Source organism: Anopheles stephensi, chromosome 3 (genome assembly GCF_013141755.1).
Source record: "Anopheles stephensi strain Indian chromosome 3, UCI_ANSTEP_V1.0, whole genome shotgun sequence".
NCBI lineage: Eukaryota > Metazoa > Arthropoda > Insecta > Diptera > Culicidae > Anopheles > Anopheles stephensi.
Window position 1 is genome coordinate 20,456,025 of NC_050203.1, and position 13,439 is coordinate 20,469,463.

A 13,439-nucleotide genomic window follows, 5' to 3' on the forward strand; every position below is an offset into this window, starting at 1 on the left:
TACGATAAGCCGTTTAATGGATCTGCACACCTGCACACCACCGTTGGCCAAAGTCCTTTTCACAGGAGATAATAATGAGATAATTTACCTCAATTAATACGCTTTGTATGCTTCAACCTGAACAACTCTTCTGCCTAACAAGCTCTCCTCAAAGGGGGGTTGGCGGCTCTCTGCGGATCTATGATGCTTTTAAAAGAACGTGACTAATTCACCTCACTTCTCGGTCTCGATGCACCTTCACATCTCTTCAAACGTGCAAGAGAGCACCGAGAAAAAGCCTTTGAAAGAGATAGTGCCGGATTGTACGGTTCCGCGTTACGCATGGCATCATATCGCCAACACGTGAAACTCTCATCTCTAAAGTAAGATAGAAATTAAGGAGATAGCTGCTGTGGGATTGCTTTTGTCCGTTCATAGAGAGAGAGAGAGGGATAAATCTCTTTGTTTCGATGATTTTATCAACCCCGTCGTTGGCTGCGTACAGTCAACGGTAGGGGGGAAAAAATGGTGAGCGAACAGGTTGTGCGTTTTGTTGCTGCTCACCATGACAACTGTGCTACTCACCACGGTAACGTGTGAGTAAAGCTCTCGCGCGGTGTGATGAGAATATTCACCACAAGCGTGATTTGAATACGAGGAGCACGTGGTGCGCATCACCATGGAGGCGCCTGGTTGTTACTGGTAGTGGCAACAGTTTTCTTAGTAAAATATTGATTTACATAAATTAAATACATGTTAATATTAAATTAATTTTCAATTAATGTAAAATTTACTTGTTATTCTTATATCATGATTTTATATTTTAACCTGGATACTATTAATCCAATATGATTGATTGCAATTATTTATTATTAAACTTTCTGATTTATAATTCAATAAATTAATTTATTCATTGGTTTATTTAAATTAACAATTGAACTCTTATGCTACATGGATTTTTCTTAATGTTTTATCTTAACAGCAAGCAGGGATGCCTGTTAAACTTACTTAAACCAACTAGCCGTGTAATCAAATCTCGCTTTATAGGGACTTCTCCGAATGGGATTTGATACAGTTTCTATCTTGTACAAAACTAACCTTCCTGTCACATTGCCTTCAAGTTTGGGATTTCTTGTTCTAAAGACCGTCACATTATCTGTCTCACCGATTCAAAAGTGTCTATATTAAAGTGTATTAATAAAGTGGATTAAGAGCATTAAATAATTGTCATTATGTTGTGTTTTTCCCCCATCTAAAACATACATTCAGGTATTAATTGGGGGAAAACCCCAAACTAGTGCGACAAAGCATTTGCGAGGGAAATCCCTCGTCTGGTAGATCTGTTTAAATTACCCATCCTCTACGCACACCAGACAAAGTTCAACCATCCCAATTTAAGAGACAAGCATCCAGTCACACAGCAAATAAACCATTCCGTTCCTGCGTAATGAATCAGCTGCGTCAAACGGCTCTCATTCACGCGCTGTGATATGTTTTGCGTACGCGCAATGCTAAGCATCGTACTATATTTGTTATGATTCGAGCCAAGTGTTGTCTCCCGGAGCGATAAGCGCACCCACACTAGCGCACACATTCCCCAAGCCTAGATTCAAAAGGGAAACGAATCGTGCCATCGCAACTTGCTTACCATCTTAACCATCTTGCGCACCCAACCGAACGCGCCAATTGAACATTTAATTGGACTCAGCACAACAGAACAGCGCTTCTCGGGCACGGTTTCAATGAAACAAACTGTTTCATCGATCGTTTAAATGGAAAAAAGGTAGGGGGGGGGGGGGGGAGGGTAGGGAGAAAGTGCCGATTTGTGGCACTTTAATTGATTCATTAAACCGCGCCAATTTGTTTGGTCTTTTCTTCTGTGCAACACACATGATTCATCTTCGAGATGGTTTGGGGTTTTACGCGTGCCCTCAACGCGTAATACAAACATTGACCCAAACCATCTGGACAAGCAGATCTCGTTTCTGTTTTTTTTTTGCTGTTTGGGACGAGTGGACGATCGCTCTTTCCAGCGCGACCAGTCGTAAATAATCAGCGCATAAGATGGACGAACGGTGCTGATAAGAAGTACGGCTCGGTTCGTACCATCCAACGAGACGAACGAAGACGATGTTGCACCCCCCCCTTCTCGGTACACTGAAGCTACTGACGATGTACGATAGGCTCTCGCAGATCGTATAAATAGAAGTAGTACGTGCTGTTCTGGTTAAAATCCGTTTTACTATTAAACACCTGCTAAATGGTGTGTGAACCGTATGCATATTCGCGCTACTCGGCTGGAAAGGTGATCCACTTCGTTTACATGATCTTCGATCTGTGTCGCCCTGTGGTTGTAAAATTTTATTACCACAATAGAGTTAAGTGATTTGTTTAAGCTTAGAAGGTTTACGAGATCATATTACACAGGTAGAATTATATGACCTGAAATACCCCTTAAATTCTAACCGCGCAACTTACCCAAATAACTTGGCGACATCTTTGCCCGTTTAGTGTTTCTACACGCACAACATCATTCAAAACCCAACCCCATCACCATTTGACCTCGTCGGATGCTTCGACCAATTGGCTGGCTGTGTCGCTGTGTGCGAAACGGGCCCGAAGTCATCGCCGCTCGTAATCTACGGAATGGACACGATCGCGATGCTCAGTATGCGATCAGAACTGGACCGAGCAAGACGTCCAGGAAAAGGAACGTTGCCCGCGATATCTGTGGACATTTGTGTGCGGAATTTCGGACTGTTTGTGTCAAGTGTTTAAGTGTACTGTAAACAGATTAACCTTCCAAACAGTGTGACAGATTAGAGAAGATAAGGGCAACCGATCGTTGCGTCTGGAGATCAGTGAGCCAAAGGGTGGCAAAAATGCGGCAACGCATTTGGAACCGTACGTCGATGGTGCTGCTGGCGCTGATAGTGCTGATCGGTGGCTGGTGCAATGTGCTGGTGCTTGGTGTAAGTTGATCGACAATAGTAAATACTTGATCGTCTAAGATTCTCGATTCCAGAACCTTTGCCCATCCAGTAAAATCCTGGTGGCTTATCAGAGGCAAGGGTGCTATTGTTGGGACTTTAACTGACGTGTCTGTGGCGAATGTTGTTGCCACAAGCGCCATGTGATTGTGGGAAGGATGTTGTTGTTTGCTTCTATCGGGCTTTTCAATGTTCGCTCTTCCACACAAGGCGTGAGGATCAGCTGTGAGTCAGGAAGATCTGAGATGGGTCGAAGCTGTTGTGACATTGACCTATAAACCAACTGTCAGTTGGGGAATTATACCTTCTTCTCAATCAGTTCATTAAATTTCCTGAGTTCCTATTCTTCATACTCAAAACCGAATGTTTCAAACAATGAGGCGCAAAAGATACAGAATAGCTCACCATTTCCCACTGCTTATCTTCTTAAAGGACTTCTTTCTAATCGTCCGCTCCGTTCTGCAAACGTCTCGCTGCTAATAACCTCGATCCCATTTCTTCCGGTTTCAAGATAGAGGCGTTTGCGAAGACAATGTCATCACAGCGATCCGTACGAGGTCTCTTGTGCGTGTGTGTGTGTGTGTCTGCATCTCATTCCAAGAACGTCCCGGAGCGTGTTATCAAGTGTGTTACGGTGCTATCAAAAGCCAGCAACAGCACACTCTGATGCGCAAATACGCCAATGTTCTGGATGATGCTTTGTGAATGGAACGGTTTCAATATGCGATCAATCAATCGATCGTTGATTCGTTTTAAGAATGGTAGAATTAGATTTGCTCTGAGGGTTGTTGCGAGGGTGAATGTTGGAGATTGATGTCCATTCCCAAATATGCTTTAAATTAACTAGTCTGGGAAGAACGCGCGAGTTTACCCTCAATAGAACTCGTTACTGATCATGTGCTCCAATGCTGGAGATCACTTCTCTCTGGCCATCTCGAACTGTCGTCCATTGCCTAGCAGCTCACACAAATTAATCAAGCCCAAGTGATCGTTCGATTGATAAGCCGTTTAGACGAACAACAACTGTGTTTCATTTCAAGTCTCTCTCTCTCTCCCTCCCTCTATCTCTCTCTCTCTCGCCTCCTCGTAGATCTACGATCCACGAACGGCACCGCACAGCAGACATCATGTGCACATGATGCCGGAGATGCACGGCGCATACAGCCAGGTCCATCACCACCGGGCACAACAAGAACCGACGCCCCAGCAGTACGTACAAACGGAACACTACCAGTACGAGCAGCCACAGAAGCAACATCCAGCGCTGATAGGACCACAGCAACATGGTCCTTCCGGTCCGCAGTACCAGCCGGGCACCGTTCCACTTGCACCGTACCCAGCAGACGTTCAGCGATCCCCAGCGTATGGACGGGCCCAAGCATACACCCTGCAGCCAGCCTTGGTTCCTTTGGCTCCTCGCTTTGCTTACGGCGAAGAAGATCGCTTGATCGCAGAAACGGCTCCGGCCAAGATTGTTCGCCCACCGGTACACGCACTGCTGAAAGACTTCAATGGGCTGGAGTGTCCCGAAGGAAGGACGGGCCACTTCCCGTACGTGATGGATTGCCGTCAGTTTCTGAGCTGCTGGAAGGGCCGTGGCTTCATCTTGAACTGTGCCCCGGGAACGCTGTTCAATCCGGCCACGCGTGAGTGTGACCATCCGTCCAAGGTGTCCTGTTTGCCGGTGCCATCGTTGAACAGTGTCAGTGAGCCAGCTAATCGTCCTCCACCGAAACTGGCCGCCTATACCGATCAGAGACAGCAGCCGCAACCGCAACGCCAAGAGGCACCGCAGCAGGAGGAGCTTAGTTGCCCGCCGGGTGTAATTGGACTGCGTCCACATCCGACCGATTGTCGCAAGTTCCTCAACTGCAACAATGGGGCCCGGTTCGTGCAGGAATGTGGTCCCGGTACGGCGTTCAATCCACTCATCCTAACCTGTGACCATCTGCGCAACGTCGATTGTGACAAGTCGGCGAATGTGATCGTAGACTACGATCGTCCGTCGGTGCCTTTCGTCCCGAACCCAACGTACTATCAACCGTCGCATATTCCTGCCGGTTCACAGCCCGTTCCAGCATTCGTCGCCCCGCAGGTTCCAACCCACCAGCACCAACAGACGCCTAGTGCCGGGCAGAAACCGCAACAACCGGCTTACTATCCATCGCAAGGTCCAGCAGGTTCACAGCCACCTCAAGGAGGTGTTAGGCCACAGGTTCCTAGCCACCAGCAATCGCCCAACGCAGGTCAGAAACCGCTTCACTCCGACGTGGAGGAGCTAAATCCGCAACCAACCAACCCAACAGTGGACGTGGAATATGAGGAGATCGATGCTGATCATGATGCCGTCTACGATGGGTTCGATCTCCGGTCCAACTTTGGAGCACCGGAGGTCGATCGCCGACAGCCGAAAGCGTCAAAACCAACCGAGAAACCGTACCCGATCTACGTAAGACCTCCTCCGACCAAGCAGCCTCAATCGCTGCACCGCGATGCGGAGCTGGTCCAGAGTGTTCAGCGACCCGTGTACCTTGCACCGACGACTACGGCCCGCCCACCAGGAACGCCTTATCCGACGGTGCGCAAGGAAGATATCGACATCCAGCAGCATCTCGACGCGCTCAAACTCATGCTGACACCGTACATGAAGGAACACAAGCAGGCGGTCCCGCTTAATGCGACGAAGCTTAGCACCATGATGACCACAACGACGACGACGACCGAGGCACCGCCGATTGTGCAGGTCGTTGGGCTTCCAGAGCCTGTGCCGCGGAACCCCACTGACCGGTCCTCCTCTGCCGCGCCTTACGTCCTACCGACACCGAGTGAGGTGAACGAGTTTTTCTACGGCGCATCGGAACCGGTTCCGTTGGCAGCTTGGCCATTGCCGCCACCGTACATCACCGAACCGGCCGAAGGAACCCTCAACCGACAGCATGCCTCAGCGCCAGAGTCCGCCGTCTATCCCATCTACCGGAGGACAACGTCCACGAGCACGACTACCACGACCACTGTGAAACCTGCGCCATCGATTCGTAGCCGGTTTGGTGACAACCGTCCGAACCCGTGGCGACCGATGAATGTTCCGCATGTAACGACCACGAAAACAACCACACCTCCGACCACCACCACCACCACCACCACCCAAGATCCGTGCTATGGGAAGTTCGTCTGCGGGAACGGAGTTTGCATCGATGAGGCGGAAGTGTGCGACGGACGGGACGGATGTGGCAACCGTGCCGATGAGCTGGTGTGCGACCACATCGGGTACGAGCTGAAGCTGTCCAAGAAGGCACAGGGCAGTGTGGAGGTGCGTGCCTTCGATCGCTGGGGTTACGTGTGTGACGATGGGTTCACGATCGAGGCGGCCAACGTTGTGTGCCGCGAGCTAGGCTTCGCTGGTGGTGCGATCGAGATAAAGCCACACTCGTACTTCCCACCGAACGCTACCGATCCGGACGCGTCGGACGAACAGACCGACGGGCCCTTCTTCATGATGGATGCGGTGCGCTGTCAGGGCAATGAAAGTTCACTGCGTGACTGTACGTTCAACGGGTGGGGCGTGAGCGATTGCAACCGGGAGGAGGTAGTTGGTGTCGTGTGCCGAACACCGGTCATGTCCTGTCCGCAGGACTACTGGCTGTGTCACGCGTCGGAAGAGTGCGTCCCGGTGCAGTTCCTGTGCGATAATGTGCGCGATTGTGCGGACGGGTCGGATGAATCGCCGGACCATTGTAAGGCACCGCTGCAGGTCCGACTGATGGGAGGTCCGTCCGATCGTGAGGGTCGGGTCGAGATCAACTACCACGGTACGTGGGGGACGGTGTGTGACGATGATTTTGGTGTGCGAGAGGCACGCGTCATCTGCCGGCAGCTTGGATTCAATGGGACGGCCGAGGTAAGGAAAAGCGTCTACCCACCAGGAACCGGGCAGATCTGGCTCGATCAGGTGGCGTGCAACGGTTCGGAACCGTCGATCGAGGACTGTGTGCATTGGCACTGGGGTGAACACAACTGTGGCCACACGGAGGACGTAGGGGTACGGTGCGGGGTGTACGTGCCGACGAAACCGCGCGCCGCCCGGCTGAGAGCTACGAGGCCCAACCCAAGGTTCGATTTCGTGGAACGATCGCGCAAAATTCATCCGGACTCGTGTGGGCGCGTTTTGGTGGATCCGACGCTCCGGCAACCGACGTACGGTGCGCGGGTTGTGCACGGCTCGGAAACGGTTTACGGCCACCATCCGTGGCAGGCGTCGTTGCGCGTGAAGACACTGCACTGGTGTGGGGCGGTGTTGATCACGCGGTACCACGTGCTGACGGCGGCCCACTGCTTGATCGGCTATCCGAAGAGTACGTACCGGGTGCGGATCGGGGACTATCATACGGCGGCGTACGATAAGGCGGAGCTGGACATCTTCATCGAGAACACGTACATCCACGAGCAGTTCCGGGAGGGTCATCATATGAGCAACGATATTGCGGTCGTGGTGCTGAAGACGCCGGTACGGTTTAATGACTACGTGCAGCCGATCTGCCTGCCGGAACAGGATGCAGCGTACGAACCGGGCAAGAACTGTACCATCTCTGGCTGGGGTGCAACGGAGACCGGATCGAAGGGTAAGCAACGTGGGCAGGTGGTAGCAGGGGGGGCGGACAGAATCTTCATCAGTATCTTATCTTGTAGATTCATCGTACGATCTGCGCGCCGGGACGGTTCCTCTACTTCCGGACAGTGTGTGCCGAAGGCCGGAGGTTTACGGGGATTCGTTGATCGACGGTATGTTCTGTGCTGGAACGCTGGAGCCCGGTGTCGATTCGTGCGACGGTGATTCCGGTGGTCCGTTGGTGTGTCCGAGCGGTGATGGTGAGTTGTTGGGGAGTCCATCTCTCTCTCTCTCTCTCTCAGAAATATCCTAACGCTGGCCGACTCCTTCCAGGACTGCACACCTTAACCGGCATTGTGTCGTGGGGAAAGCACTGCGGATACGCGAACAAACCGGGCGTCTACTTGAAGGTGGCACACTATCGAGACTGGATTGAGGCCAAGCTTAATCAATCCCTCCATCAGTACGGTGTGTAAGCCGCTCGCGCTTAATGGCTAGGTAAGGGAAAGTCGTCTCTTGTCTTTTTTTTTAAACATTAATCCACTTTTCATTCCACTTTTCCCTACAGAGGATGAAAACTGTACAAGGTAACAGGTAGTTTGGTATAAAAACAAGACAAACAGTAGCAAACAGTCGCTGCAAATGACCCTTTGAAAAGCAACATGGCGTCATGTATGATGTACCTTAAATCCTTTCTTCCGATCCGATTGCATTTCCAACAGCTTCTTCTCTTACTAGGTTTAGTGATATTGTTATAACATTGTGTGTTTTGAAATACTAGGATAGAAGTTTAGTAACGTAAGCATTGGAGGGAATTGGAACTGCGTTGAGGCGATGGGATATTGCCCCAATTGGGATTCGGCGATGAGCAGAATAAAAAGCTATTACAGAACTCGGGTTAAGAGCTATTAGTCGAGATACGGATATAACGATAAATCCACATCAATTTTGGATTGGACACTTGTGAGTGTCTGATGCCCCTTTGTCGATTCCGGAATCCTTAACCAAGCTCCTATCTGACTGAGAACTATCTCCAGATGAGCAGAGACGATGATGGGGCCTTATCATCCACAGCTGGCCCATTTTCTGTACTTTGAAAACGAATAAATCAGGCTTGATACATCGCAGGGAAAAGCACTACAACTCCTTCTGTTTTCTCAATGCTTACGCTACTAAACTACCCTACCAGCGCGGTTTGTTTTATAACAAAATGTCTTACTAATGTTTTTATTATCCGAAAACAATCACATCTCGGTTCACGCTTTCGTGCTAGGCGGATGATTACCGGAACCAATGTTCGTTAGTGTACCAAGTTTGGCAGCCAGCGTGCTGCGCAGATGTTGATAGGGATGGGTAAGCTCCGATGGGACGAGCGGTATCCCGACGGCACGCCGAACGCGTGGCGAAAGCAGCAGCAGGTTCTGTCCCAACCCGTACGCACTCGACGTTACCCAGTACAGGCAGAGACACTATCGGAACGGAACGGATTCGCTGTAGTAAATTGGCTATCGCGTGTCGGGTGCGATGAATGCAAAACTTACCGAGGGAACGGATGCCGCAATCGGTACCATGAGCACGCTCAACGCTCGGAACAGGTTGGTGAAAATGGTCTGCAATTTGGAGGGTAGTTTCGTGCGGGATGCTGCCTGTATCTGTGGAGGATAATCGAGCGGGACGGACATGAGCGATCTACCATCTCTGCTGGTTTCGTTTTTTTTTTTTGCTTACCTCAATGATGCTTAGATTTATGATGCCCAACGTTACCGGGAGAATTAACGAATGGTCCAGCTCGGTCAGGTTCGGTATCCAGCCGAAACCACCAAGCGTTAGCTCGGTGTAGGCAATCTGTGCCTCGATCGCGGTCGGATCGGGCATCATCGAGACGAGGTTCCGTATCGCTACCGACTGCACGATCCACAGCGGAATCTGTCCCCAGAGCAGCACCATCGTCTTGGCCGGGTGACAATTTTCTCTCACAATTAGCTTGTTCCATTGTTTCTTTAGCTGCAACAGAAGAAGGAAGAGCATGATTAAAATTTACCTCCTTCTCGGTTCGGGTCAGCATTGGTCGGTTCTTACCGAATGATTGTACATGATGCGGGCTTCCTTTTCGGTCCAGTTAAACTTTTTTATCGCGTACGCCGTTTCCGCTTTCAGCTCCTTGATCAGTTCGGGCATTTCGAGCGAGATTTGCTCCAGCCGGGTCAGTATTTTGTTTTGATACACCGCCAACGGTAAGGTGACGAGCGTACGGAGGCCCACCGTTGTGAGAACGATCGTGGCCCACCAGGGTAGTCCGGAGAAGTCGTGCAGATTGATCATACCGTGCTGTACGTAAGCTACCGGAGCGCTTTGCGAGAGTGACTGCCAGATGCCACTGACGGTGGCTTCGTAGGAAAAGTTTCGTCTTTGTAGCGGTAGCGCGATGCATTGTGCCGGTGCTATTCTGGGTGGTTGCCGTGTAGAGACAGCCACCGTCTGTGCCAAGGGTCGTATGGATCTTAGGTAGCTCATCGCTTAGCATACTAAGGAATGAATGGTGGTGGAGGATGAAACAGATCCCGGAATAGATAGACAAAATTTAGAGTGAATGACGCGTAAAAGTATGCTCTTGGGTGGGTTGGCTCTTGGTTTGGTTAGAACTGATTTGCCCGCAGCTTCCGTGCGTGATGCCCGAGGCACGCCAGTATGCCGATTACGCTAAGGAAAATGCCAATCACTAAAGCGGACGCATCTCCGAAATCCATTCCGGATGCTGCCGCTCCATCAACACTCAGCACCAGGACGATCAACAACAGGGACACAAGCTGATGAATCATTTCACGTTACGAACACGGGCAACACAAAGGGAGATCTACTACTGGTGATGCTTGGTATTCGAGTGATCACGTTCGTTATCAGTCTGTAGACTGGAGGACTTTTTTCTTGTTGCAAATGCAGCAATAAGCAAATCCGTAGCGGATCTTGAAACTCACCGTGTATTTGATAAGCGGCTGTCATGGGTGCCTGTGTGCAACCATTGTTTGTTTTGATTGTGCATTTCATTGTAGTAAATTGGCATTTTAAGCAATAACTCCACTAAATAAAATCCCCTGAAAGCATTGCATGGCAAATTGGTACCTTAAAAGCATAAAAAAGCAAAAGAAACAGCATTAAAAATTAAATTTTAAAGCCCCCAGTGAAAATACTACATCAATAATACGCACGCTCCTGACAGCTGTCAAACGGTGAACGGGGCGAAAATCCGCAGCTGTCAGCAGCCTGATGTTAGTTGTTTTGGAAATCTTGAGCGAACGAAAAAAAAAACACTCGGGAACTAGGCGTATCGAAACAAGAGCTCTTCGAATTTCAGCTGTGGCGTTCGTACACGGGGTGGTAGTGTTGCCGAAAACAATTCATTTGCCAGCCATCTACCTCAGCGAACATTCTAGCGCAAAATGGCAAAGAAAGCGTTCCAGCATCAGGCTGGCACGGCCATGGAGTGTTTAAGCGTAAGTTGCTGCTGGTGCTATTTTTCGCCTGCGTTCCCTTGACCCTTGCGAGGATGAGTAATCGCGCATTGAGCTGTTGGCCCCTTACATTCGGTTCAAGATAACCCTCGTCGCACCCCCATCCCGTTAGGGAATTAGACTCCCGTGCACCAAATCATGCTCGAAGGGCGTTTCGAATGACCTTCCGCAATGGTTCCCGGTCGGGCGGATGGGCGGTGGCGGCAGCAACAGTGTCAATTGAAGTGTAAACAATGCGACCAAACGGCCGTGAAATCGGTTGATGCTTCTTTTTCCCTCCTCCGTCTAGCTAGCGCCTTCTAAACCATTCATAGTAATTCGTTCCGCAAACTGACCACTCTTAGCGTAGAATTTGTTGCTAATGTTGCTACACGTTGACTGTTTTTTTCTCTCTCTCTCTCAGATTCCCATCACGTTACACAAAGAGAAGGACATCGACGAGGAGGGCCGGGAGGTGCTAAAATGTGGGTTCAAAATTGGCGGTGGCATCGATCAAGATTTCCGGAAAAGTCCCCAGGGTTACACGGATTATGTGAGTATCATCCGGGGGTATTTTGGTATTACGAGCACCAACTGAATCGGAGCTTTGTTGTTGCAGGGAATTTATGTGACGGAGGTACACGAAGGTAGTCCGGCAGCTAAATCGGGCCTGCGGATGCACGATAAAATACTGCAATGCAATGGGTACGATTTTACCATGGTAACGCACAAGAAGGCCGTTAGCTACATACGTAAAAATCCCGTCCTAAACCTGCTCGTTGCCCGGAAAGGCGTTACGTCGACCTAAGCAACCAACCAACCCACCCAGCCTACGTAGCTGGTACGGGAATCCCCGAACGGGCGCGCATAAATATAGATAATGCTGGAAATACTCTGGCTGCTGCGAGGGATACCAAGCGACAACAACATTCCAGATGTGCAAGACATTTCCGGGTGGGCTTTAAACATTCCATACAATAGTCCACCTCAATATCCCTCTCATGACCACCTCAATATTCCTCCTTCGGTCTCGTTCAACTCTCAAAAGCCACCCGTTGCGCCTTTTTGTATGCAGCTCGCGCAGTAGCAGCTCGGTTTTTACACGCATTTTTTGCACATCGAAAAGGGGAAAGATCGTTTTTATTGCATATTTCTATTGATTATTTGTAAGCATGTTAGTCCCTAGGTATAGCTAATAATGATAACAATGAGATCCGTGTTAACGTCTGTATGGGTGTGTGTGTGTTAGCTAACGCCAGTTTTTACACCAACTGCGCAGACCGGGCTGCGTGAATGCCCGCAGGATGCATTTATATAGTTGCTTATTATAATAGGAAGATTTTCCTTGAGTTTTGTTTTTGTGAGGTGAGATTTTAGGCGCATTTTTTACAGATGTGGCAGAAGTAGACGTAGTGTTAGTAAATGGTTAAAATAACTTAAAAGAAATCGCACGGGAACCGTTGATGAGCAGCTATGACAAATCGAGGAGAAGAAGATATTACAGACAAACAGCAAACGGTTTAACAGCAAAAATCGAACCATAAAAAGTTGATAAACAAATACACACACACACACACACAGAGTAACAGTCATACATACACACCCACACACACATATTTTATAGGAAAAAAGACCTCCTTTCGTACGGGGCGAGCTCTCGTAGTTTACAACGCAAACGGCGGCGGTCGTCATCACTTTCATATTTTAGCTATTAAAAATGTATGCCAAAGTAAGATTAAACTGTGTAAAAGAGAGACGGGTGATGTGTGAATTAACGCTCCGGAACTCGATGAAAGAAATAGTCCAACGCCAGCATTGTACTGTATTCCTCTATTGTTAAGTTTTTCTTCTTTTATTATGCCATTTAATTTATCTGTTCCTCGAAGCCAATCGTTTTGAATTGTCTATAGAGACACGAACGTGGATTCTACGATTTGTGTTTTTATTTAGCAATTTTTTGCGTTTATCCTATATACGATTCCGTGTTTGTTTTTTTCACATACGGATTTGGTTATCATACGTGGTGCGCTTGAAGGCGCAGAAAGGAAATAGTTCACGCACAATAGTTTCTTTTTGTTTGTCCATTGATAACGATGGGAAGGAAAAACTATGGGGGGACACATACATACACACCGAGATACATTTGCTTCTGATTGTGCATACACGAATGGAGCAACTGTTGGGATTGGTGTGTGAGAGCTTTTAGCACATATAGCGTAATAGCATATATATTTATATAGGAAAAACACACACGCACACAGATTCAACCAAAAAAAAAAGGAGAAAGAAAAGCTTTGGCAGCCATTCTTTGTAGGTTAAAGACTTTTCCGTTAACCGAATACAACTGGAGCGCCCTCGTCGCTGCACGTGCTCGTG

At 49.0% G+C, this 13,439-nt stretch overlaps 3 protein-coding genes across 4 annotated transcripts; 2 read left to right on the top strand and 1 right to left on the bottom strand.

The window, feature by feature from the left end:
• Positions 1 to 2,625: 2,625 nt before the first annotated feature.
• LOC118512800 lies at positions 2,626 to 8,781 on the top strand. The gene is made up of 5 exons (XM_036057738.1): positions 2,626 to 2,951; positions 4,060 to 7,588; positions 7,656 to 7,835; positions 7,909 to 8,073; positions 8,144 to 8,781. Exons 1-4 carry the CDS (start codon positions 2,862 to 2,864, stop codon positions 8,049 to 8,051), a joined length of 3,942 nt encoding a protein of 1,313 aa, XP_035913631.1. The 5' UTR covers positions 2,626 to 2,861; the 3' UTR covers positions 8,052 to 8,073; positions 8,144 to 8,781.
• Positions 8,770 to 10,696, bottom strand: LOC118512802 (cytochrome c oxidase assembly protein COX18, mitochondrial). Of its 2 annotated transcripts, XM_036057742.1 has the most exons (5): positions 10,551 to 10,696; positions 9,655 to 10,100; positions 9,304 to 9,579; positions 9,117 to 9,227; positions 8,778 to 9,044 (listed from the first exon to the last, which is right to left on the bottom strand). In XM_036057742.1, exons 2-5 carry the CDS (start codon positions 10,087 to 10,089, stop codon positions 8,832 to 8,834), a joined length of 1,035 nt encoding a protein of 344 aa, XP_035913635.1. In that variant the 5' UTR covers positions 10,090 to 10,100; positions 10,551 to 10,696; the 3' UTR covers positions 8,778 to 8,831. The 2 variants fall into 2 exon arrangements, with proteins under 2 accessions (XP_035913634.1, XP_035913635.1); XM_036057741.1 differs by having other exon boundaries at positions 8,770 to 9,044; positions 9,655 to 10,578.
• Positions 10,697 to 10,818: 122 nt separating this feature from the next.
• Positions 10,819 to 12,819, top strand: LOC118512804 (tax1-binding protein 3 homolog). The gene is made up of 3 exons (XM_036057744.1): positions 10,819 to 11,066; positions 11,488 to 11,616; positions 11,683 to 12,819. Exons 1-3 carry the CDS (start codon positions 11,013 to 11,015, stop codon positions 11,869 to 11,871), a joined length of 372 nt encoding a protein of 123 aa, XP_035913637.1. The 5' UTR covers positions 10,819 to 11,012; the 3' UTR covers positions 11,872 to 12,819.
• The last annotated feature ends 620 nt before the right edge of the window (positions 12,820 to 13,439 follow it).

Coding starts and splice junctions, on each gene's coding strand:
- LOC118512804 (XM_036057744.1), top strand. CDS start 11,013: ATGGCAAAGAAAGCGTTCCAGCATCAGGCTGGCACGGCCATGGAGTGT. Junction 11,067..11,487: donor CGGCCATGGAGTGTTTAAGC/GTAAGTTGCTGC, acceptor TCTCTCTCTCAG/ATTCCCATCACGTTACACAA. Junction 11,617..11,682: donor CCCAGGGTTACACGGATTAT/GTGAGTATCATC, acceptor TTGTTGTTGCAG/GGAATTTATGTGACGGAGGT.
- LOC118512800 (XM_036057738.1), top strand. CDS start 2,862: ATGCGGCAACGCATTTGGAACCGTACGTCGATGGTGCTGCTGGCGCTG. Junction 2,952..4,059: donor GCAATGTGCTGGTGCTTGGT/GTAAGTTGATCG, acceptor GCCTCCTCGTAG/ATCTACGATCCACGAACGGC. Junction 7,836..7,908: donor GGTGTGTCCGAGCGGTGATG/GTGAGTTGTTGG, acceptor GACTCCTTCCAG/GACTGCACACCTTAACCGGC.
- LOC118512802 (XM_036057741.1), bottom strand. CDS start 10,089: ATGAGCTACCTAAGATCCATACGACCCTTGGCACAGACGGTGGCTGTC. Junction 9,580..9,654: donor GCATCATGTACAATCATTCG/GTAAGAACCGAC, acceptor CTTCTGTTGCAG/CTAAAGAAACAATGGAACAA. Junction 9,228..9,303: donor TAAATCTAAGCATCATTGAG/GTAAGCAAAAAA, acceptor TATCCTCCACAG/ATACAGGCAGCATCCCGCAC.